Raw genomic sequence first — 19,649 nt, forward strand, 5'->3', positions numbered from 1 at the left:
TTAAATCATTCACCGCTGCCGAAATCAATACATTATAGGTTAAGAAAAGTGTCGAAATCTTAATTTGGTGATATCCCACGTTTACAACTATGTGACTCACATTTGGTTTTAACCGAAGCCGATGTGAAGATGAAAACGTTATTAAAGTGACAGAGCCAAGTAATTTATTACAAATACTTAAAACTATAAATAAACTCCTCTAAACGCTCTTAACTTACACCTTTCAAATTACCTGGTACACATGTATATATCGCAAACATTGGGTTATATAAATTACGGAAATGTAATATGTATCGTATATATCTACATGTCACAATCGGACTACTTACTAGAAGTTCTAACGCTTGGAAAAGGAACATTTGCATAGCATTGAAATTAAAACAGAGTTTAATTTTCGACGTAATCGGCATTGTAATGAAGTAATCAAATGACATCTTTATTTATATTAAGTTACATAAATGAATAAGGTAGTTGTATAGTCACTGTAGCCTTTTTTGTCTTTGGAACATCCTAGATTGCATTATAACAAAATGATATTAATGTTTTACCAATGGGTCTAAAGTGACTGGTAAATTATTTTATGCGACATTTGTCACCCTTTTTTCGCTGGTAGGGGTTGAAAGAAGGGGTTTGCAATTGCTTGTTCAAAATACAATTCTACGTAATTACCGGTTGTTATTGTTGTCGTCGTTGTTGTTGTCGTCGTCGTCGTTTTCAAGACACAAATAATGAGCTTACGTATCTAATTACGAACTTTACCTGAATTGACCGCATCACATGGAAGGGAGTTCAGCTATGTGATAGACGAACTTTGAGTTATTCGTAGATATCAATATACTTCATATAAATTTTCCCCGTATCATTTTTGTTGAATACGATTTTAATTTGTGTACATTTCAGTATTTACATTTGGATTGCAAATCTATGATATAATCTTAATTTAGATCTGCGATCTATGCGATATTACCAACACCCGAATCGTTTCATCATTACAGCTGTGGCATATGCAATATTTGGTAAAGTCGTTATCGAATGGACTAGCCAAAAGTGCATGCATTTGCGCACGCTACAAATAGGGTTTTTACTCTTAATACAATATACAGATAAAGCCAGCGTATGCGAAGCCATACGACAGTAAAGTGCCTCTATTGTCCGATTCCGTTAGCCACGTTACAAGCCAAACTAGGTTTTTTTCGAGATGAAATTGTTTGGTAGCAAATACTCAAGACTGATGGTTCGCTGTTGTGTGTGCGAAGTCAGCATTGAATTTCTTATCAATTTATAAATATATTATTGATGTTTGTGTTGATATTTGTTTTCGATTTTTTTAATTTTTTACTGAAAGCATTATTCCTGAGATTTTAATACAAATTTATCACAATGACAACTAAATGCCTTATTTGTAAAATGTCCTGTACTAATTACATATCATTGTTAAATGATAATATAAAATGCTGAATTTCATAAATATTTCTAACTTGAACCTTTAAGCGTATACTCAACATTGCTCAGTGTTCCTTTAGGCAGGTTGAGGTTATTTCGTCAACATATAAACCTCCCGGGTACTTCGCCATACTATGTACAGAGAACGACTGGACTGTCTTTGATAATTGTCACCGCCTGCATTGATGTTCGAATCCGAATGGTAGTATATAATTAGAAACTTTATACTCAGTATTCATTTCGAGTATATGAATGAAATGAGATACATGGATTGTGTGTTAAGAAATCCACTCTATGAAATTTATATTGGAATTATTCAAGACATAACTCATGGTATAATCTGATTGGTGATTGATGCCACGAATTACTCATTATGAATTGTATTGTTATATTTGTTTGGAAGGAAATGAACTGCAGAAATCATCGAACATCTTTTTATCACAATCATCAATTCATAGTTATTATTCTTGGGTTCATAAACCCTTCAACGAATAAATGAATTAAATGCATAAATTGTGTAAAAATGAGAGATTTATCAATACATCTATGAATTTGTTCCGGGTGACAACTCCAAAACAATGTACTTTATAGTTAATCATCCTATAAAACATATGATAATAGAAATGATTCTGTTGGTAATAAATCAGAATAAAAAATTCCCATGTTTATGATATGTTTTATGATATCTATGCACCTTTTTGTTTACTAATCTGCAAATGAATACAGGCTTTTCCAGTTTTTGAACCCAAATGTTTGACCTGTCAATAGAGAAAGGATTTATTACTGTGACTTGAATTTGGTTTACATATCTTAAATAAAGTCACTGAACTTTTTGGATATGGTACCCCCATAGACAAAATGTAACGTCCAGAGCTTCCCAGTGAAATATCACAATGCATGCTTGACTATATCTGAAAATAGTACATACTTATTAATTGTTAAGTCATCAAGGTACTTTATATAGTGATTTTTATATTTACTCATTTTTCATTTGTGTTTTCATTGTGCAATTTGTATTGATAAATTTATCATGAATATAATGATTGTTTTATTCATGTATTATGTTGATTATTGGTATTATAATAATTGGGGATTATTTTTATATAAGGTGGCCTTGAATAGTTTGGTCATTTTATAGATAACTTGCCAACTCAAATACCCGTCCCCTCAACTTGCGGCTTTTATCATTACTGGGTCGTTGTAGTGGAGACATTTCTTCGGTGTTTGGTGAATATTTTTATAATTTTTTTTTGAGAGCTTGATCCATAAGGCTTCTGCTGAAAAAAGTTCACAGTTGAATTTTGAGGACATTACAGCTGTGTTTAAATCTGCACCGTTATTACATTTTATGATTACAATGTCTTACGGTTTTAAATTATACCGACGGACGCTATATGGATATGTTTCGTACGTAGCAGATTACTACACTCAATATATGTAAACACTTGACTGCCATCCTCATAACATTTATTTCCTGTGTAAGATTCTGGAGTAATGCTCGTTTCATAATGGACACAGTTTAGAATTACACCTGTTAGGTTAGGGCAAGGTTGTATAATCTTGTACCGTTATCTCTGTATCATTGGTGATATAGTTTAGTCCTAGAGATTGGTACTGCCCATCAAGATTTACTGCTACTTGTATGTAGTATGTTGTACCAGGTGACAGAGTTGCCTCATGTTGTGGTGTAATGTCACATGTGTAACTGTTGGCATCTGTGTCAGTACACCCAGTGTTACCAGTAGAGGAACATGTGTATGCTGATGATTGGGCATCTACCGCAGTACCTCCTCCAGTCGGCTGGAATATAATATAGAATATGTATTCCTAATAGTAATGTATTAAACCAGACAAATTTATCATTATATGCAAGGTACCGAAACCCTTGGTATGATATTGATGTTGTTAATAACGGAAGTCCCTGACATCACGCAAACACCTATGTTGGAATAAAACGAACGACTTCCTAAAAAATACCTGTCTGTCAACATATGACGTATGAAGGAAACAGAAATTCTGAATTTGTGGCCTTGTATGTACCAGCAATAGAACCCTATCTGTTCATGAACTATGTAAACCAGTGTTACATAACAATCATTATATAACCTAATAGTAATTACAAATATTTACAAGTGTATTGCGCTGTCTTTTGATGACCTTTCAATTTCAACATATTTTGTTGACTGGTGTTAATATCAATATAGGATTGGACATCAGGCAGAGCCTATATAAGTCCTCTCCTTACATAAACAGGTAAACAAACTTAAACATATTTACATACAACAAATATATATATTATATAATATTATAATATATAGCATTATATAATAAGAAGGGGGGTATCTTTATAGATTGTTTTGATTTTTTGCATGATTGGAAGAAAGTAACTTCTTAAGAAATGATTAGATGTTTGTGGTGATATGTATAGATATGCATATTTGGTCAAATTGAGCTTATCCCCCCAACAGCTACAGGCCGACAGTCCATTTGTATATAACACAATAACCATCCACTGATGGGGATCAAAACCCAATATTGCAAAATAGGTATATATAGTTTATGGGTGGAGTTAGAGTATAGCTTACAAATCATATTTCGAGTTTAAAATTGCTGTTGTAGAAGTTACCTCGTTTTTTACATGTATATTATATAAACTATATTACAACAGTGCCAATTTCTATCCAATGCATTCTCCATCATATGTGCATTATAAAGTAATATTATGGTGTTAGAGGTGAACTGATGACCTTAACCAAATTTGCACGCGTGCATTGTATCTAGATGATGCTAACCATACAGAATGTAATTATTAATTTTTACACATGGTACATAATAAGGAGGCTTGCGCTAGAATGCCTAAGACGAATATAATCACAACTTTTTCGCCTATAAATCACCGGCGGCCTTTTGAAATTAATAAAGCACCTATATTCTAGACAAAAGCAATATAGGACTATAACATTAATGAAAATAATCAACTATATCAAAACAAAAATATTTTTTATTTCAAGCAAACGCGCAATGATATGTTTTGTAATGACAATATTAGAGCACTGACACTCGCCTCGTCTATCAACACACCTATCATACAATCAGGGTAGAAACTACATCGGCCTAGTGACACAATTAAATTAGAGAAAATTGTGATTGTCGACAAATTATTCAAGATATGGCTATGAGAGTGGTCTCAAACGACAGACAAGTATTCTTTCATTAACTTGGTTTAAGATTCAGTGCTGACCATGCTGGAAGACACACCAACATCTTTTGTCAATTCTTACCTGGAAGGAACACAAAGATGACAACCAGAACAAGTATATTGGTGTCCTGTCCCATGTTGATAGTTTTCTTATATATTATTTCAGTCCTTCATATGCTGTAGTCAACGTCCGGGACAGTTATGGTAAACTAGCGAAATAGTTAATGGTTAAAGTTTTAAACTTTGTCACCTAGCCTGTTTGTTTGACGGTTGATATTAGTTACACACTATTTATATTGTCATTGGAGAGATTTAGAATTTAGTTTATGACGTACTTAATCATTTGAGGTTTTTCAAATGTCATAAATCTCGAGGTAGTTTACAAATGTAGAATGTTCAAGTATTTTATTTCATTAAAATATAAGCCGATTCCATATTGAAAATGCAAATGTCGAATTTATTTTTCGTTTGATGGTACATTGCATTTATTAAAAGAAGTTATTTATCCGTTTTATAAATATATGTTTACATACGATAGTATTAAAGTTATCGTATAAAGTGACAGACTATGATGCACATTCAAATTTTCATATATCGTGATTTCTGTGTCGCTCAAGATCGAATGGAGTGTGTGGAATCGGTATAATATCCAACCGTCTGATTATGCAATAGTGACAATTCTGTACAGGCTTACGTCGGGAACAGATATATATCGGTAACATTATGTTTGACCTGATGTGTTTGCGATGTTACATGTTACAGGAACGACATACATGTTACAGGACATACATACATTAACAGGACAGACATATGATTTCCAAACAAAAATGATTTTTTTTTTATATTTGAATTTGCTAAAAACATTTAAAGTGACCTGGAAAAGAGGCTGCTATAAATCACGAACTGTACTCACCTTAACACAAATTATGAACGGTTTCCTCTTCACTGTTGCTACTGGATACACTGCCCTGTCTATGGTATAACTTCAGGCACTGATTCGTGGATTATTATATCATAGCTTTTGACATGAGTAAGACAGGACCACAAATGTATCAGCAGATTAAAGTGCAAACATTCAGGTCTGTCAATATATTCAGAGTAGTGTTGGTAACAGGGTTAATGACTTTTTTTTCAATGTCAATAAAAAATGTACGAAAACGATAATATGTCGTCACTAACATTTTATTTCGAAAAGCATTATAATATTTACTTGAAACATCAAACAGAATTGATACACAGTTTTATTTGTAGAGTCAATTTGGGTAGCCATTTGCAAATCTATCTATTCCTGAAATTAATTGATTGATTGATTGATTGATTAATTCACTTACCATGAAACATGTTTTGTCGTCATGACATGGCGCCGAACTTAAATATACGCGAAAACGCGTGTTTTTTAATTTCTCGCTTTCTGAGCAAAGCTACATATAAATAGAATCAAATGGAAATCATATCTAGATGTTCAAAATGCTAGGATACTAGCCATATCAGAATACCATTAATGGAGCTTTACTCTCATCACTGTTGTGCAGATTGAATAATTGATCAATAGGAATTCACCTTCATTTGATACAGTTTAATTCACTCCCTGCTATTCAAACTATTCTAATCATCAGTACATAAGAATGAAATTTAAGTGGACTGGTATTTTCTTTTTATTATTCAAGCATTCAATCAACAACTTCAGTGAACATGGAATATGATACTTACGTAATATATCAACATGGACGATTGTCGTTGATTCTCCGACAACATTCCTGGCAGTACACCTGTACGTCCCGTGTTCTGATCTGTCCAGTTGTCCTAGTGACAACACAGGTGATACAGTAAAGTTGGTGTTGTCCGGTCGTGTCCAGACAAAGGTACAGCCAGGTCCACAGTCCGCTGTACATGTGATGTCCGGTAACGTGTCCCCCTCTGTCCTGGTGTAGATAGTGTTCGGCGGAGACAAAGATATGGAGGTACCGGGACCATCTACCGTGTATCAATGTTAAAATTTAGATGTTGTTTTGTACAGAAGTGTTTGATGTTATAAGTATCTGATGTTATATTAAATAGAAATAGTTAATGTCAACCTATATCAATAAAACATAAAAATGATGTGCATACGCCATAAATTATTTCAGTTCTCTATTTCTGAACTAGCGTTCTAAACAACAAAAACACAAACCACAGAACAAAAACATCATTAGACCATAATTTCTTTCGCTGTATGTTCATGATGTAATATATATCACAAAGGCGTATTATATCGTAAATTATGCACATTGATGCACCACAGCGCGACACATCTGACATAGACAAGATCAACGTCATTATAATTATTCCGCAAATTAGTAATCATGTTACCTATTGTTGTGATTAACGTCTGTGTATCTGACTCAATTACACTGTATGGTAATACTGGTTATTATAGATACTTACACTGTACAGTTACACTGGTCATTATAGTCAACTCCCCGACAACATTCCTAGCAGTACACCTGTACGTCCCGTGTTCTGATCTGTCCAGTTGTCCCAGTGACAACACAGGTGAGACAGTAAATTTGGTGTTGTCCGGTCGTGTCCAGACAAAGGTACAGCCAGGTCTACAGTCCGCTGTACAGGTGATGTCCGGTAACGTGTCACCCTCTGTCCTGTTGTAGGTAGTTTCGGACGGGGTCAGACCTATGGAGGTACCTGGGCCGTCTGTAATGATTATATATACACCCTTTCATAATTTAACTTATATCAGACCCTTCTCTCTGTATAAACCTTGCAATGAGAACCAATCACATATCCTTGTTTAGGCAGTGTCTAGCGAGACAGATATATGGTGGTACGTCAATATGGAATGTATGTGTTAATTAGATATATTCATAACAATGAAACACATTATGATGTGATAATATGATAAGATCGATACTTGCCTACAATTTATACCAATTAGGAATTGTGAAAAAAAAAATACCATAACCCATTATTGATCAGTATCTGTAATAGGTTAATATTTTACACAGTTTCATTGATGACCTAGTAATTGGAGTCGAAGCATTCCCAATGAAAAAGTAAATACGTACAATCTACAATGACGTTGATGTTGACGCTGATGTCACTCCCATACTCATTACTGGCCGTACACCTGTACACGCCCCCCTGACCACGCTGTATGTTGGTGAGTTGGAGACCTGATCCTGTTGTATAGGACTGTCCATCCTTTGTCCAGCTGTGGGTACAGACCGGGTTACAGTCGGCAGAACACGTGATGGTGGGGAGAGTCTGTCCCTCGGTAGAAGTGTAGGTCACAGTTGATGGAGTCAGACTTACGGTGGAAGGTCCGTCTGGAATTGATTTAAAAGGTTAATGCATAGAACTCTTCATATTTTCTTTCCCTATTCGATAATTATATAAGAAATTAGTTTCAAAATTTCCCCGAAATAGTTTGCTTCAAAATCATTGAACATGTATTATCATACGTTGTTAAAATTAAATGACACTATTGTTAAGGAAATTATACAGCGATTATCTCATTGCAAAAGCTGTGTTTTGCCCTCCTAACTCTCCTTCTGTTGGTATATTATAAGACTATCGCATATAGGTGTATGCAAGACTTTCTATCCTACATGCACATACATATATAATAAAACAGTCTTTTTCTTTCATATCACAGCCAGATGTTTGGCAGAAAATTTGCCTCCACCATCCATTTTCTTACTTTTGTTATTTTTATTTTATTTAGGTTTTCATTAATAATACTTAAAATATTTTGAAAAATCATAACCTGTTTTGACAAACATATCAGTTTGCACACAATATCCATTCTTTGTATGATTCAATGATGAAGGAAACAGCATTCGCCGATGAAAATTGCCGTAACTCGATCGATGTTAACGTCTCCGGGATCAAATCGACAATGTTAGAGAAAGGTTCTATCAACCATCCTTAAGGAAATCAACTAGAAAACGAGTTCCCCTCCTGTTTTGCATAGACTTTGATTAACACTTGACACATTTAATGATTTTATGGAAGATTTTGTACTTTTTAAAGACATGTCATATTTGTTTTCATAAAATGCCAGGTCACTTCATGCCTTCACGACTGTCATTGGAATTTCATTGTTATTTTCAAGGCTTAAAGGGAGTGATGTCTAGCTCGTTGCTGCCTGTGCAGTAAATGAAGTGAATGTTTTGCTGAAATGAAATGTCTTATCGTATTACCATGTGACCCGTTCGGCTAATTGCTGGTATGATAATGGGTCAACTGAATACATCTATTTTGTTTAGTTAATTCAAAGTCTTTAAACTTAACACTGGCGATGACGGCTGATGGATCTGAACACAAGCATAAGACGTTCTAAGCGTTTGTTTTTGTCCGGGCGCGTGAAATGCTATGTAAGATAGAAATTATCTTACATAGCTATCTTACTCGGATATAATATATTCAACATTTCAAGAAATGAGAGAACATAATGTTGTCTTTGCCTTCGTCCAGTCGTTCATATAAGAGCCATCACCAATGAAGTGTTTTTACATATTCTTTGTTGTCATAGTTGATGGACCTCACTTTTTCTAATACATTTTCTGAACTAACGTGACCATCATAGAGTTATGTAAAACTGAATTATTAAAAATAGGGCATTTAATAACTTCACCCGTATCTGCAGAATCTCTTCTTTGCAAATGGAACCAATCTGTTGCGTGATTTCAAAGGAAGCCCTACCTACAGATCCAATTTGCCTAAAGACGAAATAACGGCTATATGTTTCTTCTGCATTTCATTTAGTGTCAGTGTAACGTTGAAAATGGAGCCTCATTGAAACCTGTTCCTAGGCCAGTTTTCGACGTTGAATATTGACCCTGGCTCTGTTTAAAATTGACTGCTGAAAATTGACTGTTCAACGCAAGCTTCACCAATGTACTACATTTGACATAAAATACATTGGTTTAAGTTTGATTACCTCTCTTCCTTCCCTGTAAGTAGTTCTCCATTTCATCGTAATCTTGGAATTGTTAAAGATTACTCTCAGTCCTAGACTTATTAACATTATGACGATTTTCGATTCATAAACTGTAACTTGGTCTACATAGATAGCGACGATCACTGGCACAAAATATTGTTAAAAAAGAAAATTGCAGCAATCTTTTTTTCCGTACGCTACCTATGCATTATATTTCTCTATACATAAAACCCTATCTACTAGTTTCTTCACCTGTAGTCACTATTCTTCGTCCCTTTTCAAGGATTATATGACCTACTGGAGATAATCTTTAAGATGATTTTTAATTACAAGAGCTTCACTCTTTGAACAGGTATTACATGCGTTTTCTTTTTCTTTTTTTTTTTTGTTATGAAAACTCGAACTTAGTTGGGTGTATCAAAGCCCTATTTTTGTTTAGTTTTTTCCTGTTTTGTCGCACCGCAATACACACAATCAAGTACAGATAGCTCCATGTATAATGTATACAAGTGTTCCGATGTGCAACTATGCTGCAAGATATGAGATCAAGGAATTCGTCCTATACATTTCTATAGAAAAAGGAAGGGGGTAAATATCTTAAGATTTGGAGACCTTGAAAGAAAATAGGCCTAGAACTAGGTCAAGGTAATGACGAAGTCAGAATATAGGTTACACTGAAATGGGCTAACACATACCAGGCATGATGCTGATATATATTGGCCTATGGAGCATCGCCTAATTCCCAAATATGCAGTGATTTTTATTTGGCGATGAGGTTGGGGGATTGGGGTTGGGCAGGCGATGTGGAAAACCCTCCTCCCAAATTGATGTCAGTTACACAGGTATACAAGAATGAAAATACTGCATGCATCTCTAAAGTATAGGTATAACCCTGATGATAAGTGGGTGCAATATACCACACGGTCAGAGGAATCTTTTCTTTAGGTCGATTGGATGTGTCCATGGGCAAGACACTTTGCCCTTATTGCGCACTACAGGGAATTATATTTTGGATATTTTATTGAAAGTTACCCGAGTGTGATATGGCTTTTAGGCAAAGAGGCAATCAAGCCCAAACTATAGCAAGTTCATATCAACTCACTATATAATACATCACTTACGAATTTACGAAATGTGTTGACCGTACATGTTAAACGGTCAAAGTTTTTCGGCATAGCCGTCTAATTTTGTTTTGGCCCCGGATATGACGCGACAGGTGGCGTTTCTGTCAAGATGAAGTACGTGGTTGGTCAATATAGCGGTCAATGCAAAATGCAGATGTACAGTTTAAAACGAAACAAAGTTAAAGGGACCTCACGGTAAACCAATATTTATTTTGTATTTTCTATCATATTATTGGGTATATCTTTTCAAAAAATAACCTTCTGAACAATAACCATTCGAATTTGATGATTTATGTACATAAAAAACATCAATTATCAATTAGTAAAAGGTTATCACTCTGAATATGCAAATTTGTGACATATACGATAAACGCATGCGCACAACAAACTAAAACACATGGAAACAAAAATGGCTTCCATTGTGAATCTACTGCGGTTGGAAACGATAACAGTTTCCGCAATGAAGAGAATATTAGGGAAATGGGTCAAACACAATCCTAGAATTAAACTTGGGAAGCAGTACAATAGATTGTAACAGTTCAAACATGAAAACAGCAGTAATACGGACGCCGCTGGTATTCTGCTTGATTGTTTGATAGTAGGTCATGATAATCTCGGTAATATTTACACAAACTCTGAAATATTAACACAAACTCTGTAATAGTTCCATAAGCTCGGTAATATTTACACAGTCTGTACCAGTACATCGCTACTGACACTATACTATATGAACAGTGTTTACACCTATTTACACATAAATATGTGTGCCGTAATATATACAGAACGTGCTATTTAACATTTAAACCACTGTATAATATCGTTATCCAACTAACCCAGACGGAATATAGATATAGCCTTGTAAACTATCGTCTGTTTGTGTTGCCACGATTTCAAAACAGTCACGTAATAATTAAAAGATAATTTCCGCGCTAAATTAAGAGGAGGATTCCCAACTAAATCGAGTGGTCAAGCTGGACATAGGGATTGACTCAAACTGATATAATTTTGTTATCCGTGCTGAAACTGCGTATTTATTAATTAAAATGTAGTTCAATAATTTATTTCATCAGTAGTTTTACATTATAACCACCAGCATTAAAATCTGTTTTAAAGATATTTCTTGTTTGGATTAAACAAGAAGAGGATTGTGTTGTTCAATCAATGATTGTTCTGTCGTGTTGGATTACAATACAATGTAAAATAAGTTTTACTAATAAACCAATGCTTGTAATAGTAAACAGATGTGTGTTGATTGTAACTATCTTATGATGTGTAGGCTTAAATCAATAATCAGATATTAGTTTGATGTTACATATATATGAAATCACTGACAATGAATTACTGCACAGTACTGTTATAGCTACATGCATGTACTTACACTGTACGGTAACACTGGTTATTATAGTCGACTCCCCGACAACATTCCAAGCAGTACACCTGTACGTCCCGTGTTCTGATCTGTCCAGTTGTCCCAGTGACAACACAGGTGAGACAGTAAAGTTGGTGTTGTCCGGTCGTGTCCAGACAAAGGTACAGCCAGGTCTACAGTCCGCTGTACAGGTGATGTCCGGTAACGTGTCACCCTCTGTCCTGGTGTAGGTAGTTTCGGACGGGGACAGAGCTATGGAGGTACCGGGACCGTCTGTAATGTTTGTATATATCCCTATATTAATACAATATTTATCTATCATATCCCTTTATGTTTACACAACCTTACAATTAGGACAAAACATCAACTCTTCAGTTTAAGATTGCAACATTTTTTTTCTATTAGATAGAACTGAAGTACTAGCTACAGTTGTAATGTATCATTTTACTCTATTATATAGGACTACATCATGTGAGCAGTGTATAGTAAACAGAACTGTTCTTTTAAAAACAAATGTTTAATTATCAAGGAAAACACCTCTTTATATTTGTTCTGTCAACCTACGGGATCTTTAAAAATTGCATCTGATATTTTAAATCAAGACAAATGTCGCTTGGTTATCCTGAAACTATAACCCGTTAAAATGATAGATTTATTAAATTAAATCAAATTTCAAATGTATACAATCAGTGCGTGCGTGAAATTTTATCAATCATTTGTACGAATTTAACACAAGTTGTTGGAATGCTTAACACTCACCTGCCACGTTCATAGTATAGTCCTGACTGTCCAGTATTTCATATTTTTTTTATTTATCCGGTACATATTTTGCAATAGTAAAAACAATGTAAACAGGGACACTCATATTTAATACCCACCTGCCATGTTGAGTGTATAGTCATCACTGTCCAGTGTCTGGTCAGGTAGGTTAAGGTTGGTACGTGTACAGTACCACACAGATCCATGGTCTCCCGTCTGTGGCTGTATGATCCACTGGAACACTGTACCAAGGTTTACTCCAGACGTTACACAGGAACAGACATCCGGTGTGCAGGGGACGGCCTGGGATGACCATGACGTTGTAGCATTGGTCACCACCTACTTGTATACCACCTACTGGAGAAGTGGCGTCAGAACGGCGGTAAAACTGGACAACAGTGGCCTCCTCTGGTACATCACATGTCAGTGTAAACTCATCCCCAGGGACAGCGTACTCAGACGACCCGGTCAGTGTTACAGCATCTAAAAATGTTTGAATTATCTAATTAAAAAAAATTAAAAAATATGCAATATATATTTCAACGGTTTCAACGGAACTATATGTAACCCCATTTCAGATATTTAGTTGTCTAAGTTATAAGTTTATCAAGAGTCATGATAATGTTAGGTTCTGATGACGTACCCTGGATATAAACAAAAAAATTAAATTTGAACTAAGCATACATTACCGTCATATGGATGCTTATTAATGATTAATAGTATCACTGTACCAATCTTGGGGACCCATAAATGTTATTGTCAGTTGAGGCCACGTCTCGTCCAAGTAGACGAAATAGTCAATCGATATTGTTAAACCCAATATTGAATAAACAAAAGCCAATCACTCTCCTGGAAATATGGCTATATATGCAGTTGGACCTCACACATATATGGGAAAGAAACGTAACATCATCTACGTGATTCTGATAATAACATGTATGCAGACATCAATCAATGTAAACAATGTTTTTAAACTCGTAAAATATATATATTCATAGATTTCCATGTACGGGCTGATGTGAATTTCGTAACTCGATTTTTATCTTCATGTAGCTAATAGTTGTACGTGCACATCTGGTAAGCGTGAGGCAAGTTGCAAACAAAAACCACAAGGTTGTGTTTGTACCACGCGATCGAGGACCTCAATATATTTGAAAAAAGAGGAAGAAATTATATAATTGTATAAACGATATATATTGAAAAAGTTTACCTTATGACACGTTGCCTGGTGTCATTTTATCGGATTTCTTATTTTAAAATCTCATAAAAAAGACGTAAGCCATAGTATATATACATTATAATAAATCGGACTGATTAAATACGATATCTTCTGAAGTATATGCATGAAATAAATTATATATATTTGTGCAGTACGAGATCAAACTATTTCTTCGTCAATAAATGACAACTTGGCTACAAGTAGCTTCAATTTATTCTGGCTGCTTAATTGTGACATTCACATGTTCTTACGTTTTATCTTTGCAATAGCAGGGGAAGAAACACTCGTTTAATGTTAAGGACAACACCGTCTGTAGAGAATATACTCACAAAGATGATTATAGTATAAATACCTAAATGAACTGTTAAGATATGTTATGGTAGTGTTGTACAGTGTGTTAGACCAGTTAGTTGTTGTACATTATATTTCAGACATTTATATAATCATGGTTTATTTTATATATTTATTTTCTGAATACTTGCCACAACTTATTTTGTTAAATGACAATTGTCTACATTTTAAAAATGACAAAGCTTCCACACGCAAAATATTACCATGCTAATTATACACGTTTTAATTTGCTAACAGCAACAATGCGTGTCTATAAAACATGAACCATAGACATATATATATATATTTAAAGTAGCATGTAACATACCATCATGGGCCCCCTCTAGAGGGATATAAATGTGTATCCAGAATTATATCCTTAGTATAACCCTTACCAGGGTGAAGCTCAGTTCCACTGTCATAGTGTAAAGTATAGTGTGTTCGCGCGCGGGTGGAAAATGTATGGAAGCCTTTGAGTGTAACTTTAAGTAATGCGCGAGTTTATGGAATTTGATGTATACTGTGGAGCCGCACATTATTATTTTGTATCTAAAAGATAATCTAGTAGTTTATTATGTAATTATACACCTTAGTTGTATTTATTTGGGTTATTTGATTATTATTCTGTACTTAGAATAAACTTTGTGGAAGTATGAAAATGTGTGTGATGTGGCTAAATATAGGCATTACTTAATTATTGTAGCTTCACATGACGGAGAGCTTTTCCATGCGGGAAAAGGTTGGCGACTTCCAAGTGAGCATCACTGGCTTTTGAGGAAATGTAAACCCTAGTGGTTGTTGTTGTTGTCTATTAGACACTAGTGACATATCCTCTTGGATATGTGAGCTCTGGATTGAGCTATATATATATATATATTATTGTTTACACTGTTTGAATAACTTCTTTGCCCCCTATATATATATATAATTTCAGTATTTGTATTAATACCCACTGGCTCTGGATTGAGCTGTCCCATATACTATTGGAAAGACTGTTTGGCTCTGGATTGAGCTGTTACGTACATTATTGGAAAGACTGTTTGGCTCTGGATTGAGTGTTTTTCATCGTGTTGTGATGCTACATAGACATTCTTAGAATACTTCGTTGAGAGTGTGTGAGATAGTGAGAGTGTATGGTTGTATTGTAAATATATATGTTATACATATTGTCCTTCATTGTAAATAAACATAATTATATTTGTGTAATCAATTTATTCAGTCTTCCTTACCCGTAAAAACAACCGACGCTTGGTCCAGGTTAACAATTGTAAAACCCAACATTGATTAAACAAAAGCCAATCACTCTCCTACTGAAAAAAAAACACAGCAAAGAGGTTGAGCGAGTATCATATTCCAAACGTGGTTATATCTACAGTTGGACCTCATATTAATATTGGAAAGAAACGTACATCATCTACGTGATTCTGATTTCAACATGTCTACAGACATCAATCGATGTAAACAATGTTTTTAAACCCGTAAACATATATATTTATAGATTTATTTATTGTTATGTACGGGCTCATGTGAATTACGTCTGCTAAAAACTTGAAGGTGATTATAATAGAAACTACAAACAGATGAATTAAACCTGCATTAAGGTGAACTCGATTTTACCTAGCCGATAGCTGCACTCGCACATCAGGTACCTTTCATTAAGAAATAAGCAAACACCGTATCATATGCCCATGGCGGGACTTGAAAAAGCTACCCTTAGGACACGTAGCCTGGTGTCATTTTATTTTGAATCAGATAAAAGCAACAAAATTTCCGACAGGCCGCCATCTTAATTTTTTTTTTTTTTTTTTTATTTTGTTACCTATATTTCACGAATTTTCTTCATATGTTTTCTTATATTTTATTTGAGGTTACTCAATATTATCAGTCTTTTAGGAGGAGAAGAGAAAATAGAAAGGAGCACAATAAGTCGTCCCTTATACGACAAACAGTAAGATAAAACAGGCATGTGATTTCCCCGCTCCTTCACGGGTTGGTGAATTGTTCAAATTTGATATCGTATTTATTATTTAACAAATGTCATAAGATATTAGCTGATGTATATACATAAAAGATATTAAATATATTTGTTAAACACGAGATCAAACCTTTTCTCTTTCAATAACCAACAACTTAGGTACAAGTACCTTCAATTTGATATGGCTGCTTAGTTGTAACATTTACATGAACTTGCAATACATCTTCGAAATACCACGAGGAAGAAACAGTCGTTTAATGTAAAAGACAGCACTGTCTGTAGCGAATATACTCACTAATATATGATTATAGTATGAAACCCTAAATGAACTAATTTCAAATATGTTAAGGTAGTGTTGTACAATTTGTATTTAAGAAATAATTAACGACGATTCGTCTATTGTTGCAGGTTATACAACGAGGACGAGGATATTTTGCAATTAAAGTAATAACTCAGGCCTGAAAGTTGCCAAATATCCGAGTCCGAGTTGTATATCCTACACTAATACACGAGTCAAAGTTGATTATTTCTATTCTAACATGTACTGTTTAGTTCTGAGATCTATATAGAAAAACGGCAAAGAAACCATGGAAAAACCTTGCAATTTATTTCTTGAGTATTGTATTATCTTGTTGATAAAATATACATTTCTTTACAGGCACTACAGTGCTACAATCAAGAACATCTATTATATTTCATCGATTTTGAAAATTGAGTTTGAATTAAAGCATCTTTCGACACATTGTTAATTCATAAAATGAATACGTTAGTGTCACGCACGAATGATGATATTAACATGAAGCTGAGCCACATTTTGGTATGTACCATACAGTTATCAAACCAAGTTTAATTATAAATTACATGAATAAAGTAAGAAAAATGCACATTTCAATGTTTGAACAATGTATACTGCGAAAATAGTTATCAGCGAAGCTTAAACACGTGTTACTTTGTTGTAAGTTTAAAAACTCGTCATGTTCGTGTGAGTGTTTGAGAAGCATTATATTGTTAGCTTGATGGTGTATTTATTTTTGCTTTTTCAACCAGTTAAATAAACCTCGAATCCAACCACGTTATGCTGTTTATCAAGCAAGATACCTACAGTGCTATTACATAGCATCATCCTATTTACATTACTCTGTCAAGGTATATGAAGTATGATATCTGTAGGATAAATATTATACATGGTAGAGAGGTAATACTATAGTAGATACGTACCTGACGATGATGAGACTGTCAGAAGTAATAAGATGAACCAGATGAGTTTTATATCACAGTGAGATACATATAAATGTTGATTTTGTAGGTAAATAGTGGACGTACATCTGTTTACGTACATGTTGTATGTAAACTTCCTGGTCGGTACGGTCCTATATAAAGCTAAAAATAGATATATCCCGTGTCGTAATATATACCGTTAAACACCGGGTTATATAATGCGCTACAAGGTGTACAGATTGTCGACTGAGAAATGTTTCCGTGATTGTTAGTTAAGTGTTTTTAAGTTCCACGTAACACTTTACTGTAGGAATCGAGGTTCGCTTTAGCGATGACTGTATCTTCCTCGATGTTGAATGGACCTTATGTATACATTAGCATGTTTGGTCTGACTTGACTTGTATTAGTGTTTCTCTGCAGTGCTATCAAACTTTACCCTCTGATTGCTGTAATGCTGAAGGAACTGTAAGATAATCATTTAGCATTGGCGGCTTAATCAGGCAACAACTTGAGAAAATTCTTTAATGTTGGATCGTAGAAAGGGATTTGACTTTAACATTATTGAAAATATTACACGAAGGAATTTAAAGGGTCTGCGTGTATATACCACCAGGTATCACGACCTGTACAATGAAGTGATACTTCCAAATTGATAGTAATTAATTATATCAATATGAAACAACACACTATCAATTAGAAAACTGATCAACATTGCGAGATCAAATAATACCTGGTTTGTTTTGTTTAACGTTCTATCAACAGCCATAGTAATTTAAGGACATGCCGGTTTTGAAGGTGGAGGAAAGCCAAAGTACAAGAAACTCGGAGGGCTGGTGATAATGTGTCGGGACACCTTTAACACCCGGCCACCGCGGCCCCTCCATTAATACATACACTCAACAGGTGTCAATCGTGTTAGAAGTTAACCGCTAGGTATACATTGAAACAAAGTTGTCATATCATTCAATTTATTTGTGTAAAATATTAAGTAGAAATCATAAGATTAAATCACGTTTTGCCTCAAAAAAGAAAATTGTACCAGTCCATTAAGAACACTAAGTGATAAACATATTGGAGCCTTTTCGTAACTTATCTGATATCTTTACGTAACTGTTTGGACAGCTTTACGTCACTTATGGAAATGCTTTACGTAACCTATTGTACATGTACAACTTAACAAAACGTATTGGACAGCTTTGTTTGCCTTTATGAAACTTATTTGACAGCTTTACGTAACTTGTTGTGCATGCTCAATTTAACGATACTTATTGGACCGTTTTACGTAACTTCTTTGTCAGCTTAGCACAACTTATTGGACAGCTAAATATAATTTATTTGACAGCTTTACCAAACTTATTGAGCAGATTTACGTAACTTATTCGACAGCTTAATATAATTTATTTGACAGCTTAACGTTACTTATTAGACAGTTTTAAGTAACTGATTTTACAGCTTTACGTAACTTATTGCACAGTTTTTCATAACTTATCGGACAGCCTAACGTCACTTATTGGACAGTTTTAAGTAACTTATTGGACAGCTTTACGTAACTTGTTCGACAGCTAAAGTAACTTATTGGACTGCTTTACTTAACCTATTGACAGTTTTACGTTACTTATTTGACTGCTTTACGTAACGTATTGGACATTTTTACCTAACTTATTTGACAGCCTAACGTAACTTATTCGACAGCTAACGTAACTTATTGGACTGCTTTACGTAACTTATTGGACTGCTTTACGTAACTTATTTGACAGCCTAACGTAACTTATTCGACAGCTAACGTAACTTATTGGACTGCTTTACGTAACTTATTGGACAGTTTTAGTTAACATATTGACAGTTTTACGTAACTTATTGGACTGCTTTACGTAACTTATTTGACAGCCTAACGTAACTTATTGGACAGCTTTACGTAACTTATTGGACTGCTTTAGTTAACATATTGACAGTTTTACGTAACTTATTGGACATCTTTACGTTACTTATTGGACACCTTTACGTAACTTATTGGACTGCTTTACGTAACGTATTGGACATTTTTACCTAACTTATTTGACAGCCTAACGTAACTTAT

The 19,649-nt window shown here is 34.5% G+C and overlaps 2 protein-coding genes across 2 annotated transcripts; both read right to left on the reverse strand.

Annotated features, from left to right (window-relative positions):
• Positions 1-3,306: 3,306 nt before the first annotated feature.
• On the reverse strand, positions 3,307-12,117 carry LOC117341003 (peroxidasin homolog; the record flags this gene model as incomplete). Its single annotated transcript, XM_033902797.1, has 4 exons — positions 3,307-6,616; positions 7,067-7,330; positions 7,702-7,962; positions 12,081-12,117. Coding segments are annotated over 4 exons (924 nt in total), but the record flags the coding sequence as incomplete, so codon positions are not given.
• An 838-nt stretch (positions 12,118-12,955) lies between these two features.
• LOC117341002 lies at positions 12,956-17,696 on the reverse strand. Its single transcript, XM_033902796.1, has 2 exons — positions 17,573-17,696; positions 12,956-13,313 (listed from the first exon to the last, which is right to left on the reverse strand). The coding sequence occupies exons 1-2, from the start codon at positions 17,691-17,693 to the stop codon at positions 13,000-13,002; spliced, it is 435 nt and encodes a 144-aa protein (XP_033758687.1). The 5' UTR covers positions 17,694-17,696; the 3' UTR covers positions 12,956-12,999.
• Between the last annotated feature and the right edge of the window lie 1,953 nt (positions 17,697-19,649).

Source organism: Pecten maximus, chromosome 13 (assembly GCF_902652985.1).
Source record: "Pecten maximus chromosome 13, xPecMax1.1, whole genome shotgun sequence".
Taxonomy (NCBI): Eukaryota; Metazoa; Mollusca; class Bivalvia; order Pectinida; family Pectinidae; genus Pecten; species Pecten maximus.

Coding starts and splice junctions, on each gene's coding strand:
- LOC117341002 (XM_033902796.1), bottom strand. CDS start 17,693: ATGTACGTAAACAGATGTACGTCCACTATTTACCTACAAAATCAACAT. Junction 13,314..17,572: donor GACAGTCTCATCATCGTCAG/GTACGTATCTAC, acceptor AAACATTTTTAG/ATGCTGTAACACTGACCGGG.